This window comes from Nicotiana tabacum, chromosome 10, assembly GCF_000715075.1.
Source record: "Nicotiana tabacum cultivar K326 chromosome 10, ASM71507v2, whole genome shotgun sequence".
Taxonomy (NCBI): Eukaryota; Viridiplantae; Streptophyta; class Magnoliopsida; order Solanales; family Solanaceae; genus Nicotiana; species Nicotiana tabacum.
Genome location: NC_134089.1, coordinates 102,388,369 through 102,412,151, shown reverse-complemented (window position 1 = coordinate 102,412,151; position 23,783 = coordinate 102,388,369). Strand labels below are relative to the sequence as shown.

Here is a 23,783-nt window from a genome sequence, read left to right as displayed (position 1 = left end):
TTCAACTTCATCACGTACTGCCTCAATATTTTGAATGCTTCTTTCAAATGATTGATGTGGTCCTCCTTCTTTGCCGACTTTACCACCATATCATCAATATAGACCTCTATTGTCTTGCCGAGCTGTTCCTTGAACATTTTGGTGACCAGTCTCTAGTAAGTGGCCCCTGTGTTCTTGAGTCCTAACGGCATCACTTTATAGCAGTAAGTCCCTTGGTGAGTGATGAAAGTCATCTTTCCCTAATCCTCTTCAGCCATTAGAATTTGGTTGTAACCGGACTAGGCATCCAAAAAACTCAGCAGTTTGTGCCCCGTTGCCGCATCGATCAGTTGGTCAATATGGGGTAACGGGAAGGAGTCTTTTGGGCATGTCTTGTTTATATCGGTGAAGTCTACACACATTCGCCATTTTCCGTTCATATTTTTGACCATGACCACATTGGCGACCCACTGGGGGTATTTCGATTCTTTGATGGAACCGTTGGCGAGCAATTTGTCCACTTCTTCGTTGACCGCTTCGTTGATCGCGACATTGAATTTTCTCCTCATCTACCATACCGGCGGATAGAGTGGGTCGACATTCAACCTATGAGTGGCGATGTCCTTTGGGATCCCTGGCATATATGAGTGGGAAAAGGCAAATAAATTAGCGTTGTTAGTTAAAAATTCACAATACTTACCTGGCTCTGAGAGGTTGTGCCCGATGTAAGCCTTTTTTGTGTTGTTGGCGTCGTCCAACTAGATTGGGTCGAGGTTCTCTATAGTTGCCTTGCAGGCTTCTATGATGTCTGGGTCTCTGATGGCCTCTGTTGGTGGGTCGGGTTTAGTTCCCGACATGGCTGATTGCTATGCCTCCGCACTTGATCCTTTCAGTTGTTTGGTGTGTGTGCAATCTTGGGCGATCCGATAACATTCCTAAGCGGTGTGCAGTTCACCTTGGATGCTAAATATTCCCCACGGGGTGGGAAATTTGATCACTTGATAGAAGCTTGAGGGGACGGCTCGTATGGCGTGTATCCATGGGCGCCCTATGATGGTGTTATAGGTTGTTTCCTGGTTCATAATGTGGAATGTGGTTTCCAGCATGACACCCCCTGCTAGGACTGGCAGCTCTATTTTCTCAAATGTCCGCTCTACTGCATTGTTAAAACCCGTTAGTGTTATGCAATGCGGTATTATTCTATCCTCGAGCCTCATTTGCATGAGAACTCTCGGGTGGATAATACACGTGCCGCTTCCATCGTCTACCATGATCTTTTCACGTCTGTATCAGCGATGCGTAATGTTATAACTAAAGCATCATAATGATGGAAAGACAAACCGTCGGCATTTGACTTTTCAAAGATGATACTGTCTTCGAAGTCATCATACCATTCGTGGGCGACCATCCGTTTGAGTTTGTGCGTGGTGGTGAGCTTCACATGGTTGATTACCGAATCGTCGCCACCGCCAATGATCATCTGTATGGTACGTGCCGGTGATGATGGCTTTGGAGGTCCTTAAGATGTGTCACGTCCTCTAGCGAGGTTGGCCCTTCCTTTATCGCTGAGTAGTTCTTTCAGGTACCCCTGGTTCAACATCCTGACCACCTCTTGCCGTAGACCTATGCAATCTTCGGTCTTGTGTCCTCTTTCCTGATGGAACTCGTAGAGGACGTTTGATCTTCTCACGCTTGGGTCCGATCTCATTTTTTTGTGGCCATTGTACCTTCGTGCCTAGTTTCTCCAGTGCGTATACTATCTCTGAAGGGGAGATACAAAAGTTATGTGCAGATTATAGTGGAGTCATACCTCTATCATTTTGAAAGGGTGTGGTGTGTCGTAGCACGACATCTGCATGCCTTGGAGGAGGCGGGTTAGTTGTTCTGACATAAGGCTAATGCCTTTCTCGATTGAAACGCGGGGGTTGATCCCTTCGCCCATCGTTACATCGATCTCTCCTTGCCTCGGTCTGAACTAACGTCAGTCGCTGGGTTGGGCCATTTAGATCGTCTTCGTCTACCCTCACCTCGGCGTAGTAGGCGTTGTGAATCTCTTCCCATGTGGTGGGGGTACTTCATGAGTCTGTTGAGAAATTTTTTGGTTGCCTTTGATCCGTGCCTGTTTAACCCATTTTGGAAGGCTGTGACCGCCATTCCTTCTAATATATTTGGCAGTCCCATCCTTACTTTGTTGAATTGGGCCAGGAAGTCTCAAAGTCCCTCGCCCGCCATTTGCCTGATGGCAAAGATGTCGTTGACCCTAGCTTCAGCCTTCTTTGCTCCTGCATGAGCAGTGACGAATTTATCTGCCATCTCCTCAAATGTTGATATCGATCGTGCTGGTAGCTGGGAGTACCATGTTAATGCTCCTCCTGTCAAAGTCTCGCCGAACCTTTTTTGTAGCACAAATGGCACTTGTTCTTTTGACAGGTCATTGCCCTTTACTGCAGTGACGTAATGGATTAGATGATCCTCTGGATCCGTGATCCCGTCGTATATTCTTAAGTATGGCGGGTGCTCTCTCATTTGGTCACGAAGTGCTTTGTTCTCGTTTTCCATTTCTTCCATTTTCTTTAGGATGGTCATGAGTGCATCGTCATTTGCGTCGGTGACAGTGCGGGTGTTGCTCATTCTCGTGGTGCTTGGCTCGCCGATGGTAGCTACAATTTCTGTCATTGGTAAGTCTTCGACATTTCCTTGGGTTTTTCGAGCATGTTGCTCAGAGCACTTGTCAACCACTCCTCCAGTAGCTTTTTGATTGTTGGTGGTGTTTCTCTCGTCGTGGACGTGGAAACTCCCCTTTTGCGCAAGACCGTCAGGTCCTCATGTTGAGAGGGTGAGATCTCCTCCTCCGATGTATCCCCTGGTGTTGTATTCTCAGTGCCTTCTCTATCGGCTTTGTTGAAGGAGCTTAAGAGGTTGTTTAAGACCTCTGCTATCATCTTCAGCCTTGTTTCTTTCTCCGCCTTTGTAAGTTTTTATGGGGTATGAAGAACAATAATCGTTACTTTCAATATCCTAGATGAGAACTATGATTTCGGCTAACAAAATCGCCACAGACGGTGCCAAATTGTTTGACTCAAAAAATTCTTAACTCTTTTTAAGCAAATCAATCAAAAATGAAGGGGTAAATCATAGTCGAAGATAATAAACTCTAGGATGATTGTAGTAGAGAGATAACAATAATGGAGAGAGAGAGAGAGATTGATAGAGAGATAATAAAAGTAGAGAGAGAGATGATATTAATCTGGTATATTCCGAACTCCCTCTATTACAAGGTTGAAACCCCTCTTTTATACTGAGAGGTTTCCCTTCATTATGAGGACGACAAATTAAGATATATCTGCCCTACCGGACCTAATGCTAATGCGACGGCGTCTTTCCTTACGCCTCTAGGTCGTATCCTTGTGTCGACTCATAGGTTTTTGGCCACTTATAATACTCGCTATAGGCCGTGGTCAATCAAATTCGGACCCATACAAAGGTTATCACTGGAGAAGATGTTCAGAATGCTGGACGTCTAAGACATCGTTTGTGAGCTTTGGGTTGAAATCGAATTGGTTTTCAGCTTTGATTCCACAGCTAAAATTGATATGGTGTCCATCTCATTCAAATGATTTTTCAGCCAATTTTGTTGACTTGGTTTGGTTTGGTAGCTAATCTTGTTGAATTAGTATGATTTGGTAGCCAATTTTGTTGACTTAGTTTGGTTTGGTAGCCAACCTTGTTGAAATTGTGAAAATGGTGTGCAAATTGTCAAATATTATAGGCTTTAGAGAGTGAGGTTTTGGCTATAAAAGGAGAGCTTTAACTCTCATTTCTACACACCAACAAAGAGTGAAAGATAGAGAGCAAGGTATTCCATAGACTATAAGAAAATAGTTTGTGAAAAAAAATAGAGTGTGGAGATATTGTAGTGAGGTGGAAAAAGCAAAAGAGTATTTTTTTCTTTTGAGAGTGTAGTGGTCTTAGGAGTATTTGTACTCGTTACTACACAATGTAAAATTCCTCGCTATAGTGATATTAGTTGCTTTTCTTGGCCGTGGTTTTTCCCTTATTCAGAAGGGTTTTCACGTAAAATCTTGGTGTCATTTTTGCTGCATTTTTATTCTTGCTGATTTAACCATAACTTAGTGGTCCGCGTTTATCACTAATACCGTGAATATTATTTTTACCGGGTTTATTCCCAACAAAAAGTTCCTTCCCCTCCATCACTATTGCCACATAGAGGGTAGAAAAACAAATAGAGGGGAAGGGTAAAATGGGTTAGGGGCGCTGAGGTGGCATGCCATGTGGCATACACTCATCAAATATTAGTGTCACGTAGGATTTGGTGTCCAACTTGGACAAACTTAACGAAAGAGGGGTATATTTGAATCAATAGTATTACAGCAGGGGTATATTTGGACCCAAATTATAACGAGGGGTACTATTTAGACCTTTTTTATAGTATAGGGCTATATTTGACCCTTTTCTGTTTAAAATAAACCGGTGACTTAGGACATCATAATAAATATCCCAAGTTACGACTCTAAATTAAACAAATAATCTTATTTCGATTAATGTTAAAGTTCCTTCAATATATTCTCTTGCTGAAGAACAGTTGAACTAAAGGACTAATGGATCTGTGTCCTTTTGTGAGAATAGTTATCGGAAACTTAGCCTTGAAGTTTCCGGCTGAACATAAACTCTCCTCAAGTACGGTTTTTGATTGTAAATTCAAGCTTAGAGGTTTCTCCACACAAGTTTCAACCATCTCAATTTTTGTTCAAGATCCAATTTTGGACAACAGAACTCACTCTTGTTTCAACTTGAACAAAACAGAACTTGACAAATTGGTCGAAAAATTAGCTGCCAAAGGAAAAACTTGCAGCTTAAAGATTGAAATTTTTTGCACGGAAGAAGGGGATTGGTTATGGGTTATTGAATGGTGGGAAGCTATTGGGGAGCGTAATAGTACCATTGGATTTAAAGGGGTTGGAAAGTAATGGTCGGAGAGGAATTGTGATTCAGAATGAATGGGTTTTGGTTGCTGGATCTAGTACTGCAGCATAATTGCATTTGAATGTGAAAGCTGAACCTGATCCAAGATTTGTTTTCCAGTTTGATGGTGAACCTGAGTGTAGTCCTCAAGTTTTTCAAGTCAATGGCAATGTTAAACAGCCTGTTTTTACTTGCAAGTTCAGTTTCAAGAATAATGGTGACAGGAATTTGAGATCAAGGTTAGTTTTATCTTCTACAATTGAAGTTGATTTTCTAATAATTAGTAGAAAAACTGATCTTACTTGACCAAACAAATTCATTCCCTATAGTCACACGGCGAACCTAGTGTAAACATAGTTGGTGTAAAATTCATTACTTTTTGCCTCAAAATTTATATATTTGCGAGAAAAACTAAAATGTATATATGTGTACAACAACATATCAAGTGTAATCCCATATAGCTGGATACGTAGACCCTACCCCTGCCTTGTGGAGGTAGAAATGCTATTTTCAATAATCGCTCCCTGACCGGAACACTTATAGGAGCTCCTGTGTTAGTCACTTCCATTCCTGTCCTTAGACCGTCCCCTCGGCTATATACATGTATAACGAATTGAATTCATCGACTCTAAATCCTAACTTCATCCTTCTCGTTGGTGATTATCCAGCTAACACACACATTAGTTTAAGTCTATGTTGATTCATGTTTTTCTTGAACTCTGCATCTAAATCTTGGTTGTTATTTGTACAGATCTTCACTATCAGAACCAAGCACATCAACAAGCTGCTTTAATTCTTGCACATCTGATAAAGAATCATCGCCGCTAAAAGAGCGAAAGGGATGGTCAATCACAATTCATGATCTCTCTGGCTCACCAATTGCCGCAGCATCTATGGTTACACCATTTGTCCCATCACAGGGTTCAAATAATGTCAGCAGATCAAACCCCGGGGCGTGGCTCATCCTTCGCCCAGGCAACGGTACATGGAAGCCGTGGGGCCACTTAGAAGCATGGCAAGAGTGCGGTGGTGACCTCGGTTATCACTTTGAAATCATCCCTGGTGGTGCTACTGATGCCATAACTTTGTCCAATTCAACTATTAGCACCAAGAATGGTGGGAAATTTAGTGTAGATGATCACGCCCAACTATGCCCTCTAAAAAGGACTCTGCGGACGTTGCAAATATAACCCGAGTATTACGCCTAGGGTCGAATCCACAGAGAGTTAACCTATCAATCACTATCTTTAGAACTACTAAACTCTTGAGAATCAATTTCCCAAACTTTTGAATCACAGTTGAAGGTTTGTTTACTAACTAAGATTGCAAGTAAATAACGAGCTGTAAACTAAAATGCTAAGGTTGTAAACAATGATAGAGAAAAAGCTAAGGTAAAGATTTCTCCTATTGATGGAATCCCTTCTGTTTATGCTTCATACAAATGTACCAACACTTCTTTATCAATCATGAATGCTCGTCTTACTATAAATCTCTCCCGAGTAATCACAGTAATATACTATTGCACTCGCCCGAGATACACTAGCTAGCTTTAATTAACACAGTTCACTTAAGATTGCACCCAAGGCTTCGTTATCCTAATTCCGCCTTTAAACCCGCAGTTATAGATTCCTCTTATACTTTAGGAGTGGTGTTATTCAACAATAACCTAAATATGCACTCTCTCCCGAGTTATGCACACTAAATAGGCACAACTAATTGAGGATCCTATCAATTAACTACAACAAGAACATAGTTGAATAAATAAAGATTGAAACTAGCAATTTGTATTCACATAAACAAGAAGTTCATCCCCCAATAGGTTCCATCAAAACCTTAGACAAAAGATTTAGCTACTCATAACTATGGGTAAATAAACTAAAACAATATTCATCATAAAACTTGCAAGAAAAATAAAGAGAAGAAGAAGCCAAGATGTTTTGGGTGATCTCTCACACTTGTTCTTCTTCCAAAAATACTCTCCAAAACAATACATGCCTCTCTTGGGCGGAGTCTAATGTTTAATATAGGGTTTTGGGCTAAAAATCCCGTGTTTTGCACTTTAGTCCCTGAAATTTCCGCCTCCTGCCGCGGTTCTGCCACGGTCGCGGTGGAACCGCGGCCAAGCAGCTCCTCTGAATCTCCTTCTGTACGCGAGCATCCTTCACCGCAGTTCTGCCTCGGTCGCGGTGGAACCGCAGCAAAGTCATTTTTCTGATTCTTCAGCCTGTTTTGCGTGGTTCACTTGGGACATTTCACGGTTGGCCTCTCTTTCTTCATTGTTTTGACTCCAAAAGTGCTCCCTAGCCTTCCCTAGTCATATATAACCTGCAAATCATGAAAAGCACTAATAAGAGCATTTTGTTATCACTTTTATTATTAAAACTATGCAAGAAGGCGGTTATTTAGGGCCTGAATATAGATAAATTCACTTATTATCAACACCCCACACTTAAACCCTTGATCGTTCTCGAGCAAGCTAAACCACACTTAAAAGCCTAACCGTTTGATGCTTTACCCCAAATATGTCACACCCACCATTTTGACGGAACAACCTAAGCAATGTGCCGGTCATACCCCAGATGCAGACTCTACTGCCATGACACACTTGCGCTCACTCTAGTTACTCTAACAGAGGTGAAGACTTACTTTTCCTTCCCGAGTCACATTCTCTCACATCAAAAATCTGAGAGAAGTTCCACACGCATAAAATTCAAACACAAGGAACTGAAGATAGAAAGAATTCACTCACTCTCAGCAAAGAACATTCACATGCCGCACAGACACACCATAAGCTTTCCCCTAGTGTAGTACTCTACTAATCGAGCTGTTTTAGTCAAAGATCAAGAGGTCTTTATTTGGTTGTAATGTAGGCTAAGGGACGGGCAGGATACATTTGGATGTAGTGACTAACCTCCCTAAGCACTTTTAATACACACTTCCTTTTATCTCAATTTCCCTGCTCAGCCTAATCATTCCTCCACATTTTTGTTTCACAAGTGACCCCTACTTTCCTTTAGGTGCAACTGGCTTCTTTCTTTTTCTTTTTTTCTTTTTTTTAAGGTACCAGTGAACCATTCAAATAATTCATTCCTGATTCCCCATTTTGTTTTTCGCTAACTCCCTACCACCCCACACTTTGACTTTTGTATGTTCTTTAGTGATTCAAGTGCTTTTCGGAGGTATAGGTTCAAACAATCAGCTATTCAAACACATAGATATAGGTCATTATAGGGTTATCCGAGAACAGGCTTCAGACTCAAAGGGGTTAACTATGGCAATATAGACAGGTGGATTCACCATTATATGTAGGCTTACACAAAGAAATGCCTCAATCATCTCTAAAACCCAACAGCTTCTATTTCGCTTTGCAAACACACAAAGCAAGTTCTAGGTATCGCACACATGAACAGAATGCAAGTAAAATCTCACACACACTTAGCATGTAACTCGTTCGGGATCAGTCTATCAACACACTCATACGAGCGTTCAAGCAAAGCAAAATGTGCAAAATTAAGGCATAGATTTACAAGTCCACAACTGAGCCTAGACGTCACACTCTCAAGTTCATTTTAGTTGGTTGCAGGTGTGTACATCAGAGGTAGCATTCTAGCCTTTACCCATCTTAGTCTTAACTACAAAAGAAAAAATCTACCTAACCCGGTTCAAGAAAAACCCTTGGAAAAGAACCGTGGCCAAAAGAAAAACCAAGGGGGACTTACTACACTACCTAAAAAGAAAAATAAAAAAAATAAAAAAAATCTTCATGGACTACTTCCCTCAAGAGTACTGTCCCAGTGGTCCGTCCTCGGGAAGAGTCCTCTACCTTTAATTTTTTTTTTTATAAATATATCCGACTTGGACCCTCAAGAGACTCGTCGACAAGTGTCCGTCGTTGGGCCAAGTCAGACTCCTAATATAATTACGGTCAATTATATACAGCAACATCAATTTCATGTTATAACACACATAATGTCTATGTACAGTACACATATAACTAGAGCAAGTCTCCCACCCCACACTTAAAATCATGGCATGTCCCCATGTCATATCAAGAAAGTAAAGAGCAGAAGGGTAAGAAGACTTCCCTGAGACTCAATCAGAGTCGGAGACTATGTTGGGGTCGACATGGCAAGCTCTCCCCAAAGCACGGAACCAGGCCATGAACCTATTCTCAGACCGGGCCTGCCTCTGAGACATGGTATCCATCCGTGTGTGTAGGCCATCCACTGAGGTGCGGAGATCCGTGACCTCTTCCTCCATGGAACGCAGCATAGGCCTGGTAGACTGAGATCTGGCAAAGCCTGCCCCAGTATGAGGGTGCCGAGAGGGTCTGGCACTGTTAGTAGATCTCCTGGACAGTGCAAGAGGAACCGGGTCATCAGCCTCAGCATCTATCACAATTGTTGTACGTGTGCCCCTACCCACTCTGATGCGTAAAGCTCGGAATGGTGCTTCAGGTGCCAATGCTCCATCAGCATGATCAGTGGGGACCCTCCTCCGCAAGCACAGTGCAGTCACCAAGGAAGGGAAGTAAAATCCCTTTGACAGCAGCGGTCCCCGCAGGACCATTTCGTCACCAATTACCTGTGCTGCATCAAAATCCTTCTTCGTCACGAAGCACCAAGTCAATAGGGCTCTGTTGAAGTTCACGTCTGTGGTGTTGCTGGAGGGCATGAACCGGCTGCAGATGACAATCAACCAACACTTAGCCAAATGTGTGAAAGAGTTGGAGTTCAGGGTGATGTGGTCCTTGATCCAGGTTGGTCGCCCACCAGCACAAAGTACATCAGTCATAACTTCTCACGTGACACCTGGTCTGTCATGGTAGTAGTCAATATCGCCCATGAACCAGGGTAGCCTCAATACCTGGCGGATAGTTTCAATTGAGGCATCTACCCCTATGCCTCGCACAGTCACCTCCCGTAGCATATGTGTTGGGCAGTTCGCGTAGAACTCCCTAACCATCATCCGGTTCGCTGGGCCGGGGTCATCAAAGAGGAATTCCATTTCTCGCCTTCGAATTTCTTCATACATTTCCTCCTGTTCCACGCGGAGGTCTTCCCGGTCAATTTGCAACTCATAAATGAAGTTCTTACCAGCCTTGGCATGAAAATCGTCCTCCGCTCATTCCAATTCAAACCTGGACTCGTCATATGTCGGCTGTTGGGATGTGCCCGCCCCTCTCTTTTGCTTTTTACGGGCCATAATACCTGCAATGAGTCAGGAAAATTCATAACCATCAAATTCATCCTAATTAGTGTCCGCCAGATGGGTACTCAGACTTCTCCACCCAATGGCACCAAAACACCATCCCCATTGAGTTCTTCTTGGCAGACTAGCCACACAAGCAAGGTAGGGAAGATTACAATCTCCATAGAGGCCTCACAACAGAACTACGTACAACATTCGGCCTACACCACCCCACACTACTCCTACACATATTATCAAACAATGACAACACCCCCAATCACCAAGTATAACACCCCCTAATTAGGAGTGGGTATAACCCGCCCCATAATATTACAAAAACTCCAATATTTCGACCCGCATGGTGCATAATAACAACTACACCCCAAAAAAATGATTTCTAGGCTAAAACATCATAAACACCATGAAGGCCCACACACTATGACACCAAACAATTTCACAACAGTACCATACAACAATAAAAACCATGAAAGAAAGCAAAAATTGACAAAAGTTATACTAACCCTACCTAGGGTTAAACTAAATACAATTATGCTAAATTATACTAAGTTAGAAGATGAAATAGAGAGAGAAAAAGAGCAACTTACTTGTTTGGTTGAGGGAAAGTGGATGAAGAAGGTGGATAGTAGGGGAGGATGATAATGGAGTGATGTGAAGATGAGAAGAGAAGAGAGAAGATAGAGAGAAGTGGGAGAAAAATTAGAGAGAAGGGAGTGGGGGGTGTTTTGCTGAATCTGGGCGAATTAGGGGGGGTTTAGTGGTAGGTGGGGAGGGGGGGGGGTATTTTGGGTAAAAGGTGAAAAGAGAAAAAAATTAAAACGAAAAACTTACCTGGACCCCGTCTGCGTCTGCCGCGGTCGCGGTAGGACCGCGGTAGACCAAGTTCAGAGGGTCTCCCTGGACGCGGTTTTACCGCGATCGCGGTGTAACCGCGATGGCCTGGGTTCAGAGATGGGTCAGTACCGCGGTTTGACCGCAGTCGCGGTGGAACCGCGGTCTGACCGCATCTCTGATTCTGACGTTTTTTTTAATTTTATTTTAGGGAGAGTTACACTTACAACAATTTCATGGGTTGCCTCCCATGCAGCGCCTGATTTAACGTCGCGGCACGACCCAAATAAGTGCAGTTAAAGCTCGCTCGACCTCCGCGGTTCAGTCAACTGCAGTTGAGACCCTTCCTTGGGCTCGCTCATACCCACATACAACTTCAATCTCTGACCATTGACTCTAAATGTACGAGAGTCATTCTCAGTGGCGACGTCAACCGCTCCTGACCGGAAAACTTCAACTACTCGAAATGGTCCAGACCATCGTGACTTCAGCTTACCCGGGAACAACCTCAGTCTTGAGTTGTATAGTAGTACCATGTCCCCAGGTTTGAAATTTCGCTCAACAATGTTCTGATCGTGTAGCCTCTTCATTCTCTCTTTGTACAGCCTTGTGCTCTCAAAAGCAAGATACCTGAACTCCTCGAGCTCATGCAATTCTGTGACTCTTGACGTGCCCGCAACTTCCATGTCTAAGTTTAGTTGTTTGAGTGCCCACCACGCTTTATGATCGAGTTCTACAGGTAAGTGACAGGCCTTCCCAAACACTAACTTGTATGGTGACATACCAATTGGTGTCTTAAAAGCTGTTCTGTAAGCCCAAAGTGCATCATCTAGCTTCCTTGCCCAATCAGTTCTTGTGGCGTTCACAGTTTTCGTTAACACACTCTTGATTTCCCTGTTGGATACCTCAACCTGTCCACTAGTTTGCGGGTGGTATGGAGTAGCCACCTTGTGGCGCACATCGTATTTTATAAGCAACTTCTCGAAGGCTCTATTGCAAAAGTGAGTGCCTCCGTCGCTGATAATCGCACGTGGTGTCCCAAAGCGGGTGAATATGTTCTTCTTTAGAAACCCCACCGCCACTTTCACATCATTGGTGGGCAACGCTACAACTTCCACCCACTTGGACACATAGTCTACCGCAACAAGGATGTACTTATTGCTATAGGAGCTGACGAAGGGACCCATGAAATCAATCCCCCAGACGTCGAACACTTCTATCTCCTGAATTGGGTTCATGGGTATCTCGTGGCGCCGGGAAATGTTCTCGGTGCGTTGACATTCATTACAACCCTTCACCCATGGGTGAGCATCTTTAAACATAGTCGGCTAGAAAAATCCGGCTTCTAGCACCTTTGCTGCCATCCTGATCCCTCCAAAGTGTCCACCATAAGTCGATGCATGACAAGCCTGCAAAATAGAAGATTGTTCTATCTCGGAGACGCATCTCCGGATCATGTTATCCAGGCATATTCGAAAGAGATATGGCTCATCCCAATAGTACAAGCGGCTTTCACGAAAAAATCGTTTCCTCTGGACCGATGAAAGGTCGTGAGGAACTATACCACTAGCCAGGTAATTGGCCAAGTCTGCATACCATGGCACTTCCTGATGAGTGGTGGCGAGCAATTGCTCGTCCGGAAAAGTTTCCAGAATTTCCTCAACTTCAATCGCCTTTTCAGCTCCCTCAAGTCGTGATTGGTGATCAGTGACTTGATTCTCAGTGCCCTTGCGGTCACGTATTTCAAGATCGAACTCTTGCAGCAGCAACACCCAACGAATCAGGCACCCTTAGAGTCTTTCTTTTCTATTAAGTATCTGAGAGCAGCATGGTCAGTGTAGACGATTACCTTTGATCCTATCAGGTAGGATCAGAACTTGTCGAATGCGAACACCACAACTAGCATCTCCTTTTCAGTCACCGTATAGTTCAACTGGGCTCCACTCAGCATTCTGCTGGCATAGTAGATAGGGTGCATCAATTTGTCCTTCCGCTGGCCCAGCACTGCCCCCACTGCGTAGTCACTAGCGTCACACATTAGTTCGAATGGTTGCTCCCAGTTGGGGGCAACAATGATGGGTGTTGTGACCAGCCTCTGCTTCAACTCCTCAAACGCTACCCTGCAATCATCAGAAAATACAAACGGGTGATCTTTCTCTAATAACTTACAGAGAGGTTTGGTGATTTTGGAGAAGTCTTTTATGAACCGCCGGTAGAAACCGGCATGTCCAAGAAAACTTCTGATTGCTTTGACCGAAGTTGGTGGAGGCAGCTTTGCTATTACCTCAACCTTTGCTCGATCTACTTCTATTCCCTTGCTTGACACCCGGTGCCCCAAGACTATGCCTTCTTGTACCATGAAATGGCACTTCTCCCATTTCAGCACCAGATTAGTCTCGATGCACCGTTTCAGCACACGCATCAGATTCACCAGGCACTCATCAAATGAACTTCCCACCACTGAGAAGTCATCCATGAACACCTCCATTATATCCTCAACCATGTCAGTGAATATGGCCATCATGCACCGTTGGAATGTGGCGGGTGCATTGCATTGGCCAAAGGGCATCCTCCTAAAGGCATAAATGCCATAAGGGCATGTGAAGGAGGTCTTCTCTCGGTCCTCAGGTGCAATGGAAATCTGATTGTACCCTGAGTACCCATCCAGAAAACAAAAGTGTGACCTCCCTGCCAATCTATCCTGCATCTGATTGATGAAGGGAAGTGGGAAGTGGTCTTTCCGGGTGGCTAGATTCAACTTTCGATAATCCATGCAAATTCTCCAGCCTGTGACGTTTCTCGTTGAGATTAGTTCATTGTTTTCATTCTTCACAGTCGTCATGCCACCCTTCTTAGGCACATATTGAACTGGGCTAACCCAGCTGCTGTCAGAGATTGGGAAAATAATTCCCGCATCTAACCACTTTATCACCTCCTTCTTTACCACTTCCTTCATATTTGGGTTCAGCCTCCTCTGATGTTCCCTGGAAGGTTTGTGCCCCTCTTCCAGCAGAATCTTATGCATGCAGTAAGCGGGGTTGATCCCCTTGATGTCTTCCATGGTCCACCCAATGGCAGTTTTGCACTCCTTCAATACCTGTAAAAGTTGTTGGACCTGCACATCTAACAAACCAGATGAGATAATAACAGGTAGAGTGGAGTCAGGTCCCAGAAATTCATACCTGAGGTGGCCTGACAATGGCTTTAGTTCCAGCTTCGGTGGTTCTTCAATGGATGGCTTAGCTGGAGGAGTCTCCCTCTTTTCTAAGTGTAGGGGCTCAAACTCTAGATTTCTTTCCCAAGATCCTCTACCTTCCAGTGCCAACACCCATTCCGTCAAGTTCTCACTATTCACTTCCTCCAAATTCGTCAAACATGCAGCTAGGGGATCCTCAACCGTCAACACTTCATCATCAGACTGTACGATTACATCCACGACATCAATAAGAGAGCAATTGGCGAACTCACTTGGTCGCCTCATAGATTTCTGCACATTGAATACAATCTCTTCGTCATTGAGCCTCATCTTAAGTTCCCCGGTCTCACAATCAATAAGAGCTCTCCCTGTGGCCAAGAATGGTCTTCCTAAGATGATAGGAATTTCTTCATCCACTTTGCAATCCAATATCACAAAATCTGCAGGGAACACGAATTTTCCCACCTGAATAAGTACATCATCAAGGATCCCAAATGGACGCTTCACAGTCCTGTCAGCCAGCTGCAACAACATAGAGGTGGGTCTAGCTCTCCCAATGCCCAACCTTTTGTAAATGACCAGGGGCATAAGATTAATGCTGGACCCTAAATCCCAAAGTGCTTTCGCAAAAGCAAAGTTTCCAATAGTGCATGGAATAGTAAAACTCCCTAGATCGGAGAGCTTTTCAGCAACAGGTCTAGTTACAACTGCACTGCACGTCTGAGTAAGTGTCACTGTGGCCAAGTCTTGGAAGTCAAATTTCCGGGACATTAAATCTTTCATCATTTTTGCGTATCCAGGCATCTCCTTTAAAGCTTCAATCAATGGAATATTAACCTGAATTTGCTTGAGCATCTCAAAGAACTTTTTGTACTGCTCCTCCTTTTGATGCTTGGCCAAGCTCTGTGGAAATGGAGCAGGAGGTCTTTTCTTCCCAATCTCTTGGGACTTTTCTTTCTCAGCTACTATCTCTACTACTGGCTCTTCAACTGCTTCAACAACTTTCTCGGTCTCCTGCTGAGTATTCTTTTCTTCCTGAGCAGGCTGGATTGTCACATCTGTCAGCCTTGTGGAATCATCTAGCTCAATGGGTACCTGAATAAGTGTCTCAGCCTGTATATTGTCACGAGCTCTCTCCTGCTCTACATCAAGATCCCTGCCATTATGGAGACTCACCGCCATCAGCTGCTTCAGGCCCTGATCTTTAGGATTGATTTGGGTATCTGCAGGTAATGTCCCCTGAGAACGATTGTTCAGAGACATTGAAATTTGGCCCAATTGCACTTTAATATTTTTGATTGTTGTGTCATGTGCATCTACTCTTTCATTTATTTTTGCATTGGACCCAATCACCTGCTGCATCATTGCTTCAAGTCTTGTGAACCCATCTTCTTGCCTTCCACCATGCTGTTGCTGAGGTGGGAGATACCCTTGCTGTTGACTGTTGTACCCCTGTGACCTTGGATAAGGTGCCATATTGTTGGGGGGTCTCATACCTCCCATGTTTCCAGCGTTGTACTGTGGCTGAGGTGGTCTGTATGGCTGCTGAGTTTGCTGACCCCAGTTCTGATTGCCCTGTCTCTGGCCTCCATAGTTTGACACATAGTTCATGTCCTCAGGGTGCTGATGATGATGATCATGTTCAGCATTCCACGGATTACCAATTAGCTGACTAATGCAAGATGTGCATAAGCCCCCATTGGTGGTATCTACAATGTGCACTTGCTGTTTCTGCCCCGATTCCTCTACCTTTTTGGTGAGTATGCTCATCTGTGTCAAAAGGGCCGCCACATTTTCAGCCATGGAATTTGATGGGTCAAAAGTCACTGAGTGTACCACTGGAGTGATAGGTGCATTCCTCGTCGTCCACCCCGAATTTTGAGCCATTTTGTCAAGCAGATTCTGACCTTCTCTCCAAGTTTTGCTCAAAAACGCCTCACCAGCTGAGGCATCTACAATGTTCTTCATGCTATCTGACAGTCCCATGTAAAACCGTTGTCCCAACATCTGATCTGGAATACCATGGTGTGGACATATAACCAACATTACTTTAAACCAGCTCCATGTCTCATGCAGTGTCTCCATTGGTTTCTGTTTAAAGCTCACGATCTCATCAATTTGTTGAGCTGTTTTGTTGGGCGGATGGAACTTGATGTGAAATTTCTTGACTAGCTCATCCCAAGTTTCTATAGAGTTTATGGGGAGTGAGTTTAGCCTGACCTGAGCAGCTCCTGTCACCGAGAATGGAAATAATAACAGTTTGATTGCTTCCGGAGTTACGTTGGGTTGCCTTTGAGTTTTGCAAATCGATAGGAAGTTCTTCAAGTGCTGTTGAGGATCTTCGGCTAGTGTCCCAGAAAATAATCCTTTGTTTTGCAGTAAGTGCAACATGTTGTTCGTGATCTGGAACGATTTAGCTTGTGTCGCGGGCACAACAATGGCAGTGGCCAGATTGTCAGCTGTGGGTTGTGCCCAGTCATATAGTGCAGCCTCAGGCACAGGAAGTGCCCTATCTCTGACGTTTCCGTTGACGTTGTCTATGTCACCCATGTCAATTTCGAGGTTGTGTGTTTGATGAGGTTGTTGAAGTCTTTTGTTGGCACGGTTCAATATCTGGAATATTTTCTCTGGGTCTGAGAGTCCTTCAAGTACTTCTCCAGTCCTCGTAGAGTTTCTAGGCATACACTTGTGCAACCACGTCAACAACCGTAAAAAATTTTCAATCAAATCTTGGTGTAGAGAAGACTGACTATACTAAGAATTTGTTGTATTTCTATCAATGGTAATTGATAATTCCGTTAACTCCCCGGCTTTGATCAAGCCCAACTATGCCCTCTAAAAAGGACTCTGCAGACGTTGCAAATATAACCCGAGTATTACGCCCATGGTCGAATCCACAGAGAGTTAACCTATCAATCACTATCTTTAGAACTACTAAACCCTTGAGAATCAATTTCCCAAACTTTTGAATCACAGTTGAAGGTTTGTTTACTAACTAAGATTACAAGTAAATAACGAGTTGTAAACTAAAATGCTAAGGTTATGATGAGATAAAGCTAAGGTAAAGATTTCCCCTATTGATGGAATCCCTTCTGTTTATGCTTCATACAAATGTACCAACACTTCTCTATTAATCATGAACGCTCGTCTTACCATAAATCTCTCCCGAGTAATCACAGTAATATAATATTGCACTCTCCCGAGATATACTAGCTAGCTTTAATTAACACAGTTCACTTAAGATTGCAGCCAAGGCTTCGTTATCCCTAATCCTGCCTTTAAACCCGCATTTATAGATTCCTCTTATACTTTAGGAGTGGTGTTATTCAACAATAACCTAAATATGCACTCTCTCCCGAGTTATGCACACTAAATAGGCACAGCTAATTGAGGATCCTGTCAATTAACTACAACAAGAACATAGTTGAATAAATAAAGATTGAAACTAGCAATTTGTATTCACACAAACAAGAAGTTCATCCCCCAATAGGTTCCATCAAAACCTTAGACAAAAGATTTAGCTACTCATAACTATGGGTAAATAAACTAAAACAATATTCATAATAAAACTTGCAAGAAAAATAAAGAGAAGAAGAAGCCAAGATGTTTTGGGTGATCTCTCACACTTGTTCTTCTTCCAAAAATACTCTCCAAAACAATACATGCCTCTCTTGGGCGGAGTCTAATGTTTAATATAGGGTTTTGGGCTAAAAATCCCGTGTTTTGCACTTTAGTCCCTGAAATTTCCGCCTCCTGCCGCGGTTCTGCCGCGGTCGCGGTGGAACCGCAGCCAAGCAGCTCCTCTGAATCTCCTTCTGTCCGCGAGCATCCTTCACCGCGGTTCTGCCGCGGTCGCGGTGGAACCGCGGCAGAGTCATTTTTCTGATTCTTCAGCCTGTTTGCGTGGTTCACTTGGGACATTTCACGGTTGGCCTCTCTTTCTTCATTTTTTTGACTCCAAAAGTGCTCCCTAGCCTTCCCTAGTCATATATAACCTGCAAATCATGAAAAGCACTAATAAGAGCATTTTGTTATCACTTTTATTATTAAAACTATGCAAGAAGGCGGTTATTTAGGGCCTGAATATAGTTAAATTCACCTATTATCAGTAAACATCACCAATGGTGCTACCCCATTGACTAGTACAGATAGAAAAGGAATTTGAGACATGCCATCGATGGATTGACAATCCAGTTTTCATTAATTTTTATTTGAACTATTTCATTTTTGGGAAATCCTCTTGGAAAATTAGAATCTTTCCAGAGAAAACACAGTAATCTAGATAAAAACAACATTATAAAACTTTAATAATCGCTACAATATTTTGCTGGCATGCAATCTAATGTTGGAGAGAATGTATTAATAGATCAAAGAGTAGAACATGTAAAATATCAGCAAGTCCTTCCCAATATTTAAATTAAACCACTGAAAGTAGGGAAGTTTACAAATTTCAATATATCTATATGAATGTCGTTTTTCCTAGTACAGTTCCTAACCCATATCTTTACGTATAATTCCTCTACACTTTTTAGTAACGAATCCCTTAAGCAAGAGGATTTATTATCCTTTAAGATACAACATATCCAACTCTAGCGCCTTAACCATTCAACACGGAATATCTAATGTACAAAAATACAAAATAATCAATAATCTTTACCGTGACAAGTGGTAACATTGAGAATGTTCGTTGAGATTTGAATTCGAATACACTCTGCTGTGAACAATGTTCGGAAACCAAACTAAAATAAAAGTACACTATTTGATGTTGAGAATATTATTCATTCAACATGGAATAACTAAAATTTGGTTACACCAACAAGGAATTCATTGTCAACGTGTGGAATTTGATTTAGACATATTATTGTTGCTGCTTTTTTTCGAACATACATACTATAAAAATGTATTGATGCACTTATGAAATTAAAAATCTGTTACTATATTAGTATTGCTCGTTAAGCGACTGAGGATCTTAGTTTTCAAGAAAATTTTGGACTGTTATGAAGTTATCCAATTTTTATTCAATATCGAACAATTTCATTCTTCAATATTCGACTTCGGATAGAATTTTTTTTTTTTTTAAACCTATAGCTTAGCTCTTCACTTTTTTTTAGTCCATTAGTACTCCTATGTTTTAGTAGCACGTTCAAAAGTTGTAAATTTGACATCCCAAAAATATTTGTCTTCTAGTAATTCGATTCAATAATAAAATCTCCTTTCGTACACTCAATTAACTATGAACGTTTCCATGCAGGCAAAAAGAGGATATCATGTTTCACGCGTACGATACAATTACTATGTTTTTTCATGGGTCAAACTTTCATAATGGTCACAAGAACTAGCTGGATGAGCGAACAACGTTTGATTTAAGAAATTGAATATTTCACAATTAGGTATAGAGGAGTGAGGTCATGAAACGGGGTTATTTAAGATCGTGCGATATAAAAAGTATAAATCCTACTCGGCATTTCCTTTCTCCTTCATGTTCTTAACCTTTTTCTGCTTGAAATCTTTGTCAATTAGACTATGTCTCGATCTAAACTAAAAAAAAATTCCAATACTTTTCTTTTGGTACAGATGTGGGACATTATTCATTCTTTTCACTTTTTTCTTTTAAACTAATTCTTAGCACTATCTTCTTTAACCTCACCCTCACCCTAAACATAGCCAGAATCAAGCACCCTTTAATTTAATGGGAAAATTTATGAACAGATTTTTTTTCTAAAAATTTATTGGTTAATCCATCAGAGTTAGTGAGAAGTTGAAAAACCTACCATATACTTAAAATGATTTTGTCAAGTATGAAGGTAATAACACTATATAGATACTAGGGTGACAATTTGAGCTCAAACCCATTTGGCCCGTTCAACCCATCCAAGGTTGGGCTGGTCATGACCCGCCCAAGATTGAACTCAGCCTATCTTGACCCAACACATTTCATGCCATTAAAGTTAGAGTTTTTTACATTGTCAGTTACATCTTAAATAATATTTAAATAAAGATCATTACTTTTGTTTTATTCCAAAAAGAGCACATTCATTTACAATTACAGTATTTTTCCGAAATCATGTACGTTTAGTACTCTTCAAAATTTTAAACATAGTCCACAATTTAAGGAATTAATTTTGAACCATATTAATCTATCCATATTTCTCTCCCATCATTAATCTATACTTACTATCTTTATGAAAGTTCCCGCTTTTAGAATCCCCTTTTTCATTATTGTATCAAACACAGTCTTAGTAAATTCACATTTTTATTCCATGTTTGAAGGTGTATATATACATATAATATTTTACAATGTAATTTTAAATATATACATATGTAATGAATATATTATGTATATTTTCCTATACCGAACATGTTTATGTCTATTCAACGTATAATTTTGCACGCATAACGTATAAACAAATATATATATTCAATATATGTATTATGTATATTTAGTATAATTACATATACTTGATGAGGTCAATATATAGTTTAAGTATATTTGACATTTGAAATATATACTCCGTATAGGTGATATATTTTAAATTTATATTTGGTATACATTATGTACAAACAATAACATATAAGTGTATACATATACTATTAGGATATTGAAACACACACATTTACTATGGAAATAATTTTAAGTTTACAGATTCATAAAATACTTATAATTTCACTCATCTAATTATATTTTTATAAATATATGTGAAAATAACAACTAAAAAAACTAAAATAAGTGATACTTTCCTTTGGATGATTCGTACATATATGCCTTTTGGTTTGTGGCATTAATGTTAGAAGAGAGATGTGTGTTGAAAGTAATTAAATGGGTTGTATAATCTTATCAAACATTTTGGTAGAGATAAGTATTAATATGACTAATTTTCGGTAATTAATAGGGCTGATTTTGGGTCCTTTATTTAATTAGAATTTGTTCACGGAAACTTGATTTTTGCTCCAGCATTATATGTTTTGGTCAGGACTATAATTAATTAGGTGCTAGTTTGTTAATTACTAATTCCTGCTAGGAATCTGAAAATTTTCTTGAATATTGGCTAATTATGTTTTTTCCCCTTAAAGTTACGTTGATTTTTAGTCCAAATTGATCCGTGATTAATTTTGCTAAAATATCTTTAAAATAATCCTTTTTTGTTTGATATATTATAGTATATGACCATAACAAAAAAAAAAGTTTTATTTGATAATTAAGAAATTTATAAGAAAACAATACACATTTATTAAAGCTTGGTATGATGAGTTGGACGGGTTGGACTGTGACATAAATTTTAGCCCTACTTGAATTAACTCATCTCAGCTCAAGTTATTTTTAGGCGGGTCAATGATCCGTTCATTTATTGACTCAACCCATTTTGACCCCAAAATCAACTCAATCCGCCTGTTTGACACCCTTAATAGATACGATATGAATAACAAATAAAGCATAAATTCAAGAAATATTTTTACTGAAATTCTAAAACTTACATAGTTAATAATGTGGACTGGGTTGAGAATAGTGATGGGCTGAAATCCAATACTAGTATGTCGGCCCAATTTTAAACTAGGGCTTCTTCGGCTTCTCTTCTCTTAAACCCTAATTTGCATACTTCATATAGCATTTCTTTAACCCAGCCGAGCAAGCTCGAGAGAGGGAGAGAGAGAGAGAGGGCGAAATGGGTCGTGTGATCAGAGCACAACGTAAGGGAGCAGGGTCAGTCTTCAAGTCCCATACCCACCACCGTAAAGGCCCTGCCCGATTCCGTTCCCTGGACTTCGGCGAACGGAATGGTTACCTCAAGGGTGTCATAACGGAGGTTATTCATGACCCAGGTAGGGGTGCCCCATTGGCGCGTATCACTTTCCGTCACCCGTTCCGTTACAAGCACCAGAAGGAACTGTTCGTGGCTGCTGAGGGTATGTACAGTGGCCAGTTCGTTTACTGTGGGAAGAAGGCTACTCTCATGGTTGGGAATGTTCTCCCACTCAGATCTATCCCTGAAGGAGCTGTCGTTTGCAATGTGGAACACAAGGTTGGTGACCGTGGCGTTTTTGCCAGGTGCTCTGGTGATTATGCTATTGTCATCAGTCACAACCCCGATAACGGAACCACTAGGTATATATTAATCGCTCCTTTTCTTAATATGTTGTTTTTAGTTAATATTATAGTAATTAATCAGTGGCAAGTGGTTATAATGCTTTACTTGGTTATGTTATTCTGGTTCTTGTAGTACCTTTCTACATGATTTTTTTTGGCACGATTATGTTGTAATGGTCGATTTGTTGGGCAGATAATTTAGGTTTAACAAATAACCTACAGTATAAACAAATGAATAGCAGTATGTTGTAATCCCAATTGATCTGATTTGTTATATATGTTTTTGGTCTACAGCAGTATGTTCTATACCCAATTGATATGTGCATATCTTGAACCTTGTTACTGAAGACTCTTAGTTGTTAGTCTGTACCTTTGCATTTTGTTGAAGGAGGATTGTTTGTGCCAGCAATTTCCACTTAAGAGTGAAACTTTGATGTCAAAAAAAAGAGTTAAACTTTGCTGTCTGTAATGTCATTTCTGTCCACTTATATCTGTTATTTTAGAGTCCCTGTGATATTTTAGGTACGGACATTCGATCTGATGTGTTTGCACTATTATCAAAATTATGAACATTCATCTTTTTATGAACTGACAGTGCGGGTTTGTCCAGTTACAACACTGTCCAATTTGTTGTTTAACTGTTTGTGTTGAATTGTGTGAAATACATTCAACTTTCCTTGTAAAATGTTATTGCCATTTAACCTATGACATGTGGTTTGTACTTTGCACATTGTTGTGACACTGTTGTCACACCCTCAACAAGTATGTTCAGATGTTTGTTGAAATTTATTTGACTCAATTTTACTTTTGACACAGGATTAAGCTGCCATCAGGATCCAAGAAGATTGTTCCCAGTGGGTGTCGTGCCATGATTGGTCAAGTAGCTGGAGGAGGACGTACTGAGAAGCCAATGCTTAAGGCCGGTAATGCATACCACAAGTACCGGGTAAAGAGGAACTGCTGGCCCAAGGTTCGTGGTGTTGCTATGAATCCTGTGGAGCATCCTCATGGTGGTGGTAACCATCAACATATTGGTCATGCCAGCACTGTCCGTCGTGACGCACCACCTGGCCAAAAGGTCGGTCTTATTGCTGCAAGGAGGACTGGTCGTCTTCGTGGTCAAGCTGCTGCTACAGCTGCCAAGGCTGACAAAGCTTAAAAAGTTTAGCTTGTTACTGTTTTTCCCTACTTGTTTCCTGATTAAGACTTTTTAATTAACTATTTGGTGCTGAAATTATACTAAATTTTGCTCTGATGTTGAGTAGCAAATTTGTTTTAGATATCCATATTTGGACAAGTTTGCCATTTACCGTTTTCATTCCTTTAGCTCCTACTGTTTCCCTTGGTTTCATCGTCTTTCTTCTGTCAGTGCATAAAGTGTGATACTTCTTTTCAATTTTGTGGGCTAGCTGTTTGCATTATAAATCAGTTTTATTGATGTTTGTTTCTTTTGGTGCTTAAGTTAGAGCTTGAGGTAGTGATGGTTGTTCATTCAAGTAGTTA

At 41.3% G+C, this 23,783-nt stretch overlaps 1 protein-coding gene and 1 pseudogene across 1 annotated transcript; both read left to right on the top strand.

Annotated features, from left to right (window-relative positions):
* Positions 1–4,564: 4,564 nt before the first annotated feature.
* LOC107816876 (uncharacterized) lies at positions 4,565–6,152 on the top strand (annotated as a pseudogene).
* A 15,641-nt stretch (positions 6,153–21,793) lies between these two features.
* On the top strand, positions 21,794–23,566 carry LOC107785477 (large ribosomal subunit protein uL2-like). The gene is made up of 2 exons (XM_016606797.2): positions 21,794–22,298; positions 23,097–23,566. Exons 1-2 carry the CDS (start codon positions 21,859–21,861, stop codon positions 23,437–23,439), a joined length of 783 nt encoding a protein of 260 aa, XP_016462283.1. The 5' UTR covers positions 21,794–21,858; the 3' UTR covers positions 23,440–23,566.
* The last annotated feature ends 217 nt before the right edge of the window (positions 23,567–23,783 follow it).